Source organism: Muscardinus avellanarius (genome assembly GCF_963383645.1).
Source record: "Muscardinus avellanarius genome assembly, chromosome: 1".
Lineage (NCBI taxonomy): Eukaryota > Metazoa > Chordata > Mammalia > Rodentia > Gliridae > Muscardinus > Muscardinus avellanarius.
This window is the reverse complement of record NC_137786.1, coordinates 174,626,847-174,639,848: the sequence shown is the minus strand read 5'-3', so window position 1 is coordinate 174,639,848 and position 13,002 is coordinate 174,626,847. Positions and strand designations below refer to the sequence as shown.

The window sequence follows — 13,002 nt, the reverse complement described above, 5'->3', positions numbered from 1 at the left end:
CTCATTTAATTCTCACAGGCACCCAATGAGGCAATTATTATAATTCCCATTTGACAGATAAGAAAACTGAGGCTTAGAAAAGTGAAAGGAGTTAGCCCCAGAGTGACCCAGCTCCTAGGCGCTTTGGAGCTGGGAGTGCCCAGGTCCACATGCCCTGAGTGCTGAGTCTTCTCCAATTGGTGCTGAGCTAACTGCCCTCTACAGAACTGTCCCCATTTTTTGCTGGTGAGGATAACAAGGCTGGGCGGTAACTTACTTAAAACCACACGGGCAGCAAAGAGCAGAAAGCAGGATCAGAATCCAGTCCCTCTGCCTCCAAAGCAACTGCGTCCACTACCCCGGGCCAAGGTCTCCTTCCGTAACCCTGCCAAGGACCCCACACGCTCCGGCGCTCACGGTCTAGGCTCTGGGGCGCTGCCTCTCCTGCTCCGCCGCCGGCGATCTGCCCGCCGGGCCGGCCGAGCGGGGTCCTGGGAGAGCTGGTGCGGAGGTTCACAGCGAGCAGTGAATCACTGAGGGCAAGCCCCTTTCTGCAGACATGTGCATCCCACGGGGGAATTAGACCTTAACCCAAAGGAATGTGGCTGTGATGGCGGAATTTCAGGCAGCTAGGGGTGGGGGTGGGGTCCTCACATCTTACCCCCCATAAAGAAGGCTGGCTCAGGCTCCTGGGGGAGCAGGGGGCGCCCCCTCCAGCCAGACGAGCAGGCTCTCTGGCGCGGTGGGATGGAAGCCCACGCCGGGCCTGGAGCAGACGACCCGGATTCCAGTCCCGGTCTGCCCTCCGCTGGCTGCGAGCTCCTGGAAGTCCCGGGCTTCCGGCCGCGCTTTTCCCAGCTGTCAAATGGGGCGAACAGCCTCGCCCCTTCGCGGGTAAGATCGCGGAGACCGGCGCCTTGGGGGCTTCTGGGGGATCGAGGGAGGGAAGCCGGGTCCCACGCGCGGAGCGGGCGGTGGGGGGCGGCGGGGCGCCCGCCGGACCGGCCGGCCGGGTCGGAGCGCGGGACCGCGGTCCCGGGGCAGCCTGGCCCCTACCTGCCTAGCGCGGCCGCCGCTCCTCCGCCGCGCAGCCTCGGCACATTTTGCTCACACCTGCCCCGGGTCCCACCCGCGCCAGACCCCGGGGTCCCGGCGGGAGCAGGCGCCGCGGCTCCAGCGCCCCTCGGGAGCCGGCCGCGAGGGGGCGGCGCCGCCTTTTAAATACCCCTCCCGCCGCCGCCCGCCACGCCCCGGCCGCGGGGTCCTAGCGCTCGCCCCGGCGCCCCGGGCGCGCAGTTTCTGGGGAACTGTAGTGAGCGGGTGGGGTGCAGCATCTTCTTTACTCTGGAGTCCCGGCCGGGAAGGGGCGCGGGGAGGGGGGCCGAGCTGAAAGGGCCGGAGGTCGAAGGGTCGCGAGGGAGCCGGTGGGCAGCCGGCCGCACGTGCGGGCAGCCGAGGTCCGGGGGGCGGGGGGCGCTGGAGCCGCGGGTCCGCGGAGGAAATCCGGCGCCGCTGCCCTCGGGCTGGGCGGCAGGAGAGCTGGCTGACCCCCCGAATGCGGAAGGAAATAGCCCTTCGTCGGCCCTGGGTGGCGGAGGGGGTTCCCCCTCACGGCCAGCCCCCCTCCGTGTCTCCCAGACTATCCAAGTCCCCAGTTTTCAGAGAGAGAAACTGAGGGTGGGGGCGGTTAATATAAATAAAACCAACTGGCTGAGACTAGTCAGATCCCCACTTAGTTGTTGGACCCGAGGCTTGGGAAGGTTAGGTGTTATATCCAAAGTCACGCGGCTCACCCGAGAGCCAGGGCTTTGCGTCAGTCTGTCCTCAGAGCTAAAGCTCGGCTTGGTTAGACACCATCTTGTCTGGGGTTTTTAAGTGCTGTTCAAAAGTAGGATGTTGGATGTGTCTTATATGGAGAGTTGGAGCAGATCTTCCCAAAGCCACCCCTGTCCTCCATGTCACTGGTACCCTGCTCTGCCAGGTGTGGCCTAGGGCACTGGTGTGCTGGGGGAGGGTGTCCCCACTCCCCTCCAGGCCCCAGTTTCAAGGGTAGAGTCCTTTCTCACAAATGGTTCTTTGCCAAGAGTGCCGAGTGGGGCCAAGGGCCCCATTTTACACGGCCTCTGGTAAGCCAGGTCAAACCTGGGCTCCAGAAGCACGGGCAGCTGCCGCCTTTTCTTTCTACAGTCCCAGCCGTGGGAATGGACCCGGGCGGATGAAGTCAACCCAGATAGGGCAGCAATGACGGCTAGTGGTCAGAAGCCTGACCTAGCCTCAGAAGAGAAGGTCAGGGAAGGCTTCCTAAAAGAGGAGGACCGAACTGCCATGGGAGGAGGGGTAGGAGGCTGAGGTAAGGGACCTAGCAAGGCCTGGGAAGGGTATCCAAATCCCCTTCCCCATAGCACTGGGGCCTGGGATCTGTGTTCACATTCATCCAAGCTGGTCCATTCCAGTGCCTTTCTGGGAGCTAATGCTGTGTTTGGTCAAATGGAACCTTGGTTTCTCTGTATATAAAGTGGGAAAGAAGCCAGGCGTGGTGGCACACACTTGTAATCCCAGCATTTGGGAGTCTGAGACAGGAGGATCGCGGTTCAAGAACAGCCTCAGCTACTTAGTGAGGCCCTTTGCAACTCAGTAAGAACCTGTTTCAAAATAAAGAATAAAAAATAGGTCTGGGGGTGTAGCTCAGAGGTAGAATGCCCCTGGATTCCATCCCCAGTACTGCAGAAATAAATAAATAAATAAATAAATAAATAAATAAATAAATAAATATAAAATAAACAGGGAAAGATCGTAGCAACCTCTTGGAGTTGCTGCCCAACCTAAGGAAGCGGGCTGAGGCCTGTACCCAGTGAGTGGTGGGTAACTATTCCAGGTCTTTATTCCAGCTTGGTGGATACTTCACTGTACCACAAGGCTTCCTTTTCCAAGTCCTTACTCAAAGGGCCAAATGTCTAAAAAAGTGCTCTGGGCCCCTGCAGTCTGAGCAGACTCAACAGCTCCCAGCCCTGCCACCGACCCGTCCGTCAACCCAGGCCCTGGCCAGCCCAGCGCTCCTCACCCTTCCTGGAGCTGACGCCCAAGCAGAACGTGCTGGGCTATCCCAGAACTTGTATCAGGGCTGGGGCAGGGCGGGGCTGGGGCTATGGCTGCCAGGGGCTGTGGTTGTGGTTAGTTAATTCATGGGGTTCCACCTTTCTCAGTGCCCAGATGGGGCTCCCCAAGAGTTGGAGACATATGGGCAGCCATGCATACCCACCCACTTAGATGCCTCTTGGGACTGGGGGCAAGAGCCCGGAGCTCCTGGGCACCCGCTTCATCTCCTCCCTTACATGTGACTTTTGGTAGGTCACATGACCTTTCTGACCTCAGTTTGCTGATCTGAAAAGTGAGATAATTATAGCACTGGGGAGAGACTATGCAAGATGTGTGCCTCTCAGGGGTCTGGCTCAGGGTACTTGCTCAGTAAACGTGACCACCCCTTTCCTGGCAGGTCCCAGATAGCTGATGAATAAAAACGCCCAGTGCTTACTCGTGTGTGTGCGTGTGCGTGTGTGTGTGTGTGTGTGTGTGTGTGTGTGTGTGTGTGTGTGTTATTGGGATTGAACCCAGGGACATTCTACCTCTGAGCTACATCCCCAGCCCTATTTTATTATTTTATTTATTTATTTATTTATTTATTTATTTATTTATATTTATTTATTTTTGTGGTATTGGGGATGGAACCCAGGGGCAGTCTACCTCTGAGCTACACCCCTAGCCCTATTTTTAAAAATTCTTTTTATTTTGAAACAGAGTCTCACTAAGTTGTAGAGGGCCTCACAAGTAGCTGACGCTGGCCTCAAACCTGTGATCCTCCTGTCTCAGCCTCCCAAGTACTGGGATGATAAGTACGTACCACCACATCCAGCCAGTGCCAGCTCTTGTGGAGCTTCCAGACCAGATGGGAGGCAGCTAAGAGCACCAAGAACAAGGGAGTCCTTGACTGCAGGAGGAAGGGGGTGGGGGGGAGCTGAGTAGGGCTGGATTCTCCTGGCAGCCATGTCCAGGCCACTGAGGCCATCTCCCCAGTTCTGCTTAGTCCTGCTCGCACAATGCTGAAGTGGAGAGTTCTCATGGGCAGCCCATGTGTGGACAGCTCAGTGTTGATGTTTTTGTGAAAATGCTTCCCTTCCTTGTACATCTGGCAGCAAAGATACGAGACTGGTGCTCTCTGGGTCCTCAGGGCTGCCATTCTGAGATGGCACCAAGTCAGGCTCAGGCCTCCCTGAAGGGTTCTTCTCAGGCCAGGCTGAAACCTCAAGGGTCCGAGGTCAGAGCCAGTAGCCCAGAAACGCAACCAGGTACACATCCTGTGCGACCTTGGACAGGCTGCTAAGCCTCCCTGAGCCTCGGCTGTCCTCATTTAACTGTACCACCAGAGTGGCAAGCACCGCGGAGTCCTGGGTCTCCAGCTTAGTTCCCACTGCTCTTTGCTGTGGGCCAGGGCTTGCTCTCATGTGTCAAATCAGAACATAGACGCCTTTCAGTTAGGTGTCTTCATTCTCAAGTACTGACTAGGAAATTGAAAATCAGAGAGGGTAAGTAACCAGCTCAAGGCACACAGCTTTAGAGTCAGAAAATGAACCCAGATTTCCTGTCTCCCTGGCCGGATCTCGAAGCAAAGATGTGACAGTCCTCCCTCTCTGACCCTGCCCGGCACCCATGTGGGCCCCTGGGAGTCAGGGAGTTCCCCGTCAGCCCTCATCTGGGCCTTGCCCTCTGGGGCAGAACCCTGGGTTCCCCGATTCTTCCCCTGATCACCCTCCTTTGCCCCCTAGGGCAGCCAGGCTCAGACCATCCCAGCTGCAGAACACCTCCTGGAGGGACAATCAGAGAGGACAGCAGAGGTGGCCGGGACAACTGCGGGGAGTGTGTGAGCCAGACGCCAACAGTGGGCACTTGAGAGACAAATGTGGGGTGACAGGCGGTGCACCCCTGCCCGCTCTGGGAAGTAGCTGGTCTGTTCAGTGGGAATCTGGCTGTCAGTGCCAGCTCCTTCTTGCAGCCGTCTCCTCCGCATGGCCACGGGACAGGCGAGGACGACGCTGCCCCCTTTCACAGAGGGGGTTGAGGCTTGGAGGGGTTCCTGACTTGCCCATGCGGTGGGCAGGGGAGGACAAAGAGATGCTCTCATCGGGGCACTCAGATTTCAAGACTCTGGTGCACGGCCAGAGACTTGTGTAGCAGGCTCTGTCCTCAGGGGGAGCACGAGTCACCCCAACCTGTAGCCAGGGAAGTCCTGCAGCCCCTTGGCCTCCCCAGGAGGCTCCTGGCTCAGAGTCTGTCTGTGAGTTGCAGTGGCTGAGGGCTCTGGACCAGAGGACTCCAGGGAGGGGAGATGTTTAGTGAGAAAATTCAAGACTGGGTGAAGCAGGCGGGGCAGGATTAGAAGCGTCTCCACAGTCTGACTCTGGGCTGTGCCGTGGACCGTGAAACCGCAGCTTTCTGCTTGACGCCGAGGCTGCTGGGAATCCGGGGCCTCGTCCCTTTGAGGCTCATAACTTTTCCCCCCTGTTTTACCCATTTAAAAGTTAACTCCCATGGCCCCTTTTAGTTTCCTTTTTTTGTTGTTGTTTTTTTGCAGGGTGGTGAATACTAGAAATGGAACTCAAGGGCATTCTACCTCTTAACAACACCTCTAGCCGTATCTTATTTTTTATTTTGAAACAGTCTCGTTAAGTTGTTGAGGGCCTCGCTAAGTTGCTGAGATTGGCTTCAAACCTGTGATCCTTCTGTTTCAGCCTCCCAAGCACTGGGATTCCAGGTGTGAGCCACCAGGCCTGGCTCCATGGCCCCTTTTCTTGATGTGCTGGGTTTTGCAGCATGGGCTTTGGTTATGATCCACGAGGCCAGAAAGTAGTAGCAATTCCAAACTAGTGACAGCCTCTGAGCCCAGCCCAGGCCGGGCGCGGCCAGTGCAGCAGCCCAGCAGCGGCACCAAGGGCAGTGGGTGCCTAGACCTTGCCTTCTCCCCTCGTGGTCTCCTTCCACATCTATAAAAGTGAGGGCGTGAGCTTCGACCAAGTTCCAGGGAGATACTGGTTCTGCAGGGAGAAGGATGGTGTAGGGTTGGGTCAACCTGATCGGAGACCCTGACTGCCATCCTGGAGGCCTGGTGTGGAAGGCAGCTGCGCCAGGCACCAGGGCGGACCCCTTTCTAGGAGCCTGGGGTGGGCTGTGAGCCCCATGGTGGGCACACCCACTTCTAGCAGCTCCCAGAGGTCCAGGATTTCAAGTTCCTCACTGGGCTGAGCTCCCAGTAGACCGGAGGCTCCTGTCCTCCTCAGAGGGGCCTGGCAGGACTTCCCAAAAGTGGCTTCCATGTACTCAGGCAGAGACACATGTCATGCCAGGTTTGACTTGCAAATATACAGGACACGTGCAGAAAGAGCCACAAACATGCACACTAGGCACATGCGATACACACACTGCACATCTGCATGTCCTTCACAAATCCCACGGTCACAAACACATCACACACGTTAACACAAACACAGCTCATGGCCTCTGTGCACAGTGAACACTTAAGATGCCCTGAATCTAGTGTGTGCACATCACACCAGTGCTGAGAAGCTGCCCATCTGGGCACACATGCCCAGACACGTGGGCACGCATGTGCACAGGCTCCTGGGAACTGGGCTGCCATCTCGAATTGCATGCCGCTCTTGATTTTCTCAGAAGCAGACCACTCGGGGGTCGAGTGGCTTTCACTAGGGCTGATATCCCGGGGTATAAAAAGGAAAGACTGAAAAGGAGACTGGCCTAAATAAACCAGAGACTGCCATGAACGTAAGAATAATCCAGTTGGGAGGCTGAGAGGTCAAGGCTCTAGACCCTGTATCCCGAGTGGTGGATGCTGGGCTGGTCCCCAAAGCCAGGCATGGGCTGGTCACCCTGTCTTTAGACCTGGAAGCTTGAATGGGTGGCTTGGTTGTGAGGACTCTTCCAGGATGTGTGACTTCTGTCTGCTGTCCACTTGTGTGCTAGGTACTGGGTTAGAGGCTTGAACTCGATTCCCCAAAACAAACTTGCCTCAGCGCACATTGGAGCCTGCCTGCCTCCTGGTTGTCAGGCTCTGTTGCCCATGGCAGAGGCTGTATCCCTCCTGCCTGACCCTGGGGAACCTTCTGCACAGTCCCTCCTCCTGCAGGTCCTCCCATCAGCATGGACATGCCTGTGGTCCACAAACCCCTTCCAGGCCTCGGGGTGTCTTCCAGCTGTTGCTTGGACCACTTGTCCCCTCTGAACCGGACCCGTGATGGAGTTGCCTACTCTTGGGTCTCCATTTCCCTCCACTCTCCTCACTTCTGTTTCCACTTGTCTCTGGCACCATCTTCCCACCAAGCTCACCGGCAGCCTCTGCGGCCAGCGCCACTGTAGACGGACACGCTGGGTCCCCAGCTGCCTTGACCACTGGACAGCATGTGTCCCAGCTGCCTACTCCCTCCTTCCTTAAAGGCCCTCCTCCCTGTGCACCTTGCATCTCTTGCTCAGAGTTCTTGGTCCAGCGTTTCTCTCTCCTTTCCCACTCTCCAGGACAACTTCCTGGCCCAGGGTCCCCTTCCCATTCATGTGTCCACCCATTCATCCTGCATGTGGCAGCCAGATGGAGTGTCTCCAAAACACAGGCTTGACGAGGCCACTTCCCTGCTTCAAAGCCTTCAATGGTGCTGAAATCCAAGCACACACCACGCTTCCCACTTTCCTGCCTTTCTCACTACTCTCAGGGACCAAATTCCATATCCTGCACCCCTATGTGTCCCCGCTGCCCCCTCCATCCTTCCTGCTTTCTCCCAGCCTGCTCAGTTATCTCTGCCAACACCCCCTTTCCTTCTCCTTCCTCTCCTGCTCCCTCTCCCTCTTCCTTCCCATCTCTGGCCTTCCATCTCTCCCTCTCACCCCCTTGACAGCTACCAGAGGTGAGGGCTGTAGGAACTGCCTGTGGGCTCCCATGTTAACAACAAGAAGAGAAAGCTGAGCCCGTTGCCCGAAGGGCTCCTCACGTTGGTGCAGCAGGAGTCCAGGAGTCAGAGAGGGAACGGGTGGCCGCAGCAGTGGGAGACCCCTCCCCTGGGCTGACCCTGAGCCACCTTGGAGGCTGCTGCGGGTCAGTGCAGGGGAGCTGAGCGGGCCTTTTAAGGCCCCTCTTCCCTCTCCCACAGTTCTACTCTGGCCTCTGCCCCACGGGGCTCCAAACCCTGCCATCCAGACACCTGGCTGTTGGCCTGTGCCTTCCCCGGGCCTGGCCTCACCTGCCTACTCCTCTGGCCCTCACCCCTGAACACTCATTTCCATTGTGGGTGACTGTCTGGTCACTGCTTCCCATGTGGTATGGGACTGCAGCCTCTGAGGCTGCCAGGGTGGGCCAGGCAGAGGGGCACTGGAGCTGAGGTCCAGTTCTGCCACTGGCTTGCAGAGTGAGCTCAGACTGACTCTTAATAGCTTTGTCTAAAAAATGAGGAGGCTAATACTTACCTTGTGCGACTGCAGTGAGTATCCTATCTTTATCAGCTCCCTCTTGTCAGTGCAATGAAGACCATCCATGGGCTGCCCATGGGGAGCCCTGAAGATAGCTGTCCAGCGCCCGGGAGACCTGGCTCAGCCCTGGAAAGGGTTCCTGGGCCTCAATCAACCCTGCAATGCTCTTTAGGTAGCCACCGATGAAGTAAGAAGCTGAAGCTGCATGCTGGTGGGACAGCTGGGAGATTTGGGGACAAAGGGTCACGGTTGGGGATGTGGTGCTTGCCTAGCATGCAAGAGACCCTGGATTCAATCCCAAGAACTGCAAGAAATAGAGGGTGGTGGGAAGAGGACGGGGAGAGGCGAGGTGGCTTCAGGGAGGGGGCTCCAGGAGAGAGAACTGAGAGGTTGAAAGGAATTTGTGAGATCGGGCTGCACGGTGGCCATGGTGCGCCCTCTTCTCAGCCTCTCAGGCGATCTGCAGCCATTCCCAGCTTTTCATTGGTGCCCTGGCTTCAGGGCTCCGTCAAAGTGCAGAGCATGGAGTTGGGTGGACACACAGCGGGAGGCTGGCAAGGTGGCCCCACAGCCAGCTTCCCCTGGGCCACGTGTACAACTGCTCTGCAGAGGAGTCGAGTAGACGTTGCGATGGCCCTTAAGATGGAAGTATTTTGCACTTGACACAGGAGGACAAAAGAAGGTGACACCGTCTCTGGACCACAGGTTCCAGATCCCAAGGAATTATAACTATTAATAGATATTTCTTATGATAAAAATCCTCTGGGTTGGAACTGGGGGGTCTGAGCAGTTTGAGAGGACAGGATGGGCCAGGCATGGGCTGGGGAAGGGCTGGCAGGTGGGGGGACAGTGAGAGGGCCAGGGGCAGGAGCTGCTTGGTGAAGGGCAAGGCCTATGCCATCAGCAGAGGGGCTCCTCTCAACAGGAAGGTGGTGTACAAGACCTGCGCTGCAGGACACCTGCATGGGCATGGACGCAGGCCAGCAACCAGGTGTCCTTGCTGAGCTCGGACAAAGGCAGAGTCCAGGGCTCGGGTGTACCTCCATGGTAGAGCGCTGGCCTAGCAGGTGGGAGGCCCTGGGTTCCAGTTCAGCACTGCAAAATAAGAAGAGAGAACTGGGAGTGGTGATGCACGCTTGTAATCCCCGTGCTTGGGAGGCTGAGACAGGAGGATTGCACAGGTTCAAAGCCAGCCTCAGCTACTTAGTGAGGCTCTCAGCAACTTAGTGAGATCCTGTTTCCAAATAAAGTATAAAATAGGTTAGTCGGGCGTGGTGGTGCACACTTGCAATCCCAGCGTTTGGAAGGCTGAGACCTGAGGATCGTGGTTCAAGGACAGTCTCAGCTACTAAGTGAGGCCGTCCGCAATTTAGTGAGACCCTGTTTCAAAATAAAGAATAAAAAATAGGGCAGGGGTGTAGATCGGAAGTCGAATGCCCCTGGGCTCCATCACCAGACCCGCAAAATAAATAAGTAAATAAGTAAATAAAAATAAATAAATAAATAATAGGTCTGGGAGTATAGCTGGGAGATAGAAAAAACCCCTGGGTTCCACCCCCAGTACTACAAAAAAAAAAAAAAGGAAGGAAGGAAGGAAGGAAGGAAGGAAGGAAGGAAGGAAAAAGGAAAAGGAAAAGGAAAAAAGAAAAGATAAGAAAGAAAGAAGAAAGAAAGAAAGAAAGAAAGAAAGAAAGAAAGAAAGAAGAAAAAGGGAAAAAGAAAAAAAAGAAAGAAGAAAGAAATAAAGGCAGAGCCATAGACTGGCTGGCTTTGAGTGACTGGTTGTGGGGTGGGGAGAGGTGTCATGGGAAGGACATGGGAGGAGAGTCATCCCCCCACTCTAAGCTAGACAGGGCGCAGTCAGGGAGATTTGGAGTTCCACAAATCCCAGATGCTGCTGGGTCTGGAGCCCTAAAGAAAGGACTATATAAGTCATCAGTGGAAGAAGACAGTGGCAACAGCTTTGCTGTCTTGGCTCTCTGGTGGGAACAGCAACCTCTGCTCTCCAAAGAGCCTGCCTTGGTGAGAGTGAGCCCGTGCCCAGGAACACAGAGCATCACTCTATGTGAATGGCTGAGGGTAGACAAGCTCTGACACACGTCGGCTTGGGCATGGCCTTTGGATGGGGACAGGACCTTGAGACCTGCTTCTCACTGCCCTTCAGTCACCAGGGTCATTCCCAAGCAGGACGCTCCGTGGAACTAGCCCCATCTCTCTGCATATCTCCCCTCCCTCCCAGGCTGGGACAGCCTAGCCCCTGACCTCCGGGGCTGAGAACCAGACCGGCCAGCCCGGGTTCTCTCTGGAACAACTCGCCTGCCCCCTAGTGGCTCTCGAAGAGTCTTGGTCTGGCGAAACCCTTCCAAGAGGGGCCCTGGCACCCTGATCACCCCGCACCTCTGCTTGAGGAGACTGGAGCCTTGAGCAGGAGGGGTTCAGGAGGAAGTCTACGTAAAGAGGGCGGGCCATCTGCGGAAGGAACCCAGGCTTGGGCCCAGTTGCGGGGGACCGGCAATGCGTGAGGCCCGCGAGCCTCCTCTCAGCCTTGAGCAGGGAGGACGGCGCCTGCGCAGTGCACTCAGCCCTGTGGTCCTGCCCTGCCCCGCTTGGATTCACCTTCTGCAAGAGTGTGGACGTCACTCTAACGATTTTCGAGCATATCCAGATCTTCATGTGCGCGGATTCCTTAAACCAAGGCCACCTGTCACCACGATCACTACTCCACCTGTCCTGCTGCGTCCTTCTCTCTGGACTTTTTATGGCCCCAAACAGGCCCAGCCCCGCCTTCAGGAAGCCCCGGTCTGCAGGAGAGGCCAACACGAAGTCACACTTGGAGTGAGGTCAGGGACAGAGTAGCCGAGGGAGAAGAGCCGGACAAGGTGGCCCCTTGCAGAACATGGGATGGTGTTGCCGACTAATCTCAGTTGGGTCGTTATTGTCAGCTCCCGGTCAAATCCTCAGAAAGATGGGGCAAAAGGCAGGTGATGTCCTGCAGAAACTATCTGCAGCGATTTCTTTCCCTCTATGAATTCCCTAAGTTTTTGGGTACGACGCTTGGGAAAGAAATCTGAGGTGGACAAAGGCTTCTTGAGCCAATGACAATTTATTACAGGAACCCAGAGAAATTTATACCCTTCACCAGTGAGATTAATAATAGGAGAAAAAAGAAAGGGAAGGGGGGCAATCACAGCAAAACAATAGTAAATTACATATAAACAAAGTAAATGACTAGTCCAGCATTTAGGAGATTAACTCCTCCGATATCGCAGCAGGGCAGGTCCAAAGGTAAATTCCAAAGGTAATATAGGCACGCCCAAGGCCCAGGGCTTGGAGAATACGCCTTCTCATGGAATCTTCTTTTGCTTTCTTTTTTGAAGTTTCCATCTGTATCCATATGACAAGCATGGGGAGATGTGGCGTCCAGGGAGATGCGATGGGCGTCTCTCAGATCTCATCCGCTTTGCCTTCTGAAGTCTGAAAGCTTACAAAAACTCACAACACAGCTTGGCAAATAAGACACCACAAATAACACTGTGAAGTTCTTGGATTTAGTTGTCAGATGTATTTCCTTGACTGCTGAACACTCTTTTTTAGACAAAAAGCCTATTAGAGGCTTATTGGTCTCTAAGAATCCATTTCCTTATCACAAACCCTCTGCAACCTGCTTCTAACTTTCTAATTCCTTTCTTTCCCAGTCGGGACGTTCTTATGATAAGCTCTTCTTCATGAAAAAGTGCTTTCTTACTCTTACGGTATTTCCTTTCCTTCATACATATATATTTAGAATATCTGTCCTTTATTTTGTCATTTTCATTTCTAGCCATGCGGCATTCTCCCTGTTTCGGGGAACGCTCACACTGGGCGTGAAGGTCAACAATCTTTCTCCTTGGCTCTATTGTATTTTGGCAACTAAGTTGTTCATCAACTAAATTGCTTCGAAGTCACACCCAAAATTTTATCTTCTCTGTCTCTAGGCAGGATCTCAAGGGTAAACAAAGTTTCCTTAAACTGAGCTATCGGCCGGATCGGCCGGAGTTAATAGCTTAACCTAAGTTAGTGATAGTGAGGGTCAGAGACCCTTTGTAATTGCTGCAGTTGGAATGCTTAACACAGCATCTGAGTTCTGGCCAGTTTTTTCCTTACTATTGAGCAAAGCCAAGGACGTTTATTTCCACGGACTCAATTTCTGATCTCACATCATCAGAGCAATTCGTGTAGAGAGTTAAAAGAATACCAAGAGAATAATAGTTATGAAGGATATCTAAAGTGGGGGATATTTTTTGCCAGAGACGATACCTCTTTCTCAGGGCATTCTGCCGATAACTATGTGGAGTGGGGTCTTCAACACATAGATGCCGAGGCAGCAGGATGTCTTGGCAGGATGGAGGAGGGTTTCAGGGAAGACTTCCTGGAAGAAGTGGCAGAGGAGGGGAGACTGAGGTGGGGGTGGTCAGAAGGTGGGGAGCAGGGGCCTGGGAGAGAGCTCCAGGCTGGTGCAGGGGT

General features: G+C 55.0%; 1 protein-coding gene across 1 annotated transcript in view; it reads right to left on the bottom strand.

The window, feature by feature from the left end:
- Positions 1-660: 660 nt before the first annotated feature.
- Positions 661-13,002, bottom strand: part of LOC308258594 (guanylate cyclase D-like) — a gene marked incomplete at both ends in the record, with an annotated part of 54,404 nt that continues 42,062 nt past the window's right edge. The window contains 5 exons of the mRNA XM_080689275.1: positions 661-837; positions 1,093-1,563; positions 3,878-3,964; positions 4,073-4,162; positions 4,320-4,454. Coding sequence (XP_080545401.1) covers positions 661-837; positions 1,093-1,563; positions 3,878-3,964; positions 4,073-4,162; positions 4,320-4,454 — 960 coding nt within the window. The remainder of the gene's footprint in view (positions 838-1,092; positions 1,564-3,877; positions 3,965-4,072; positions 4,163-4,319; positions 4,455-13,002) is intronic.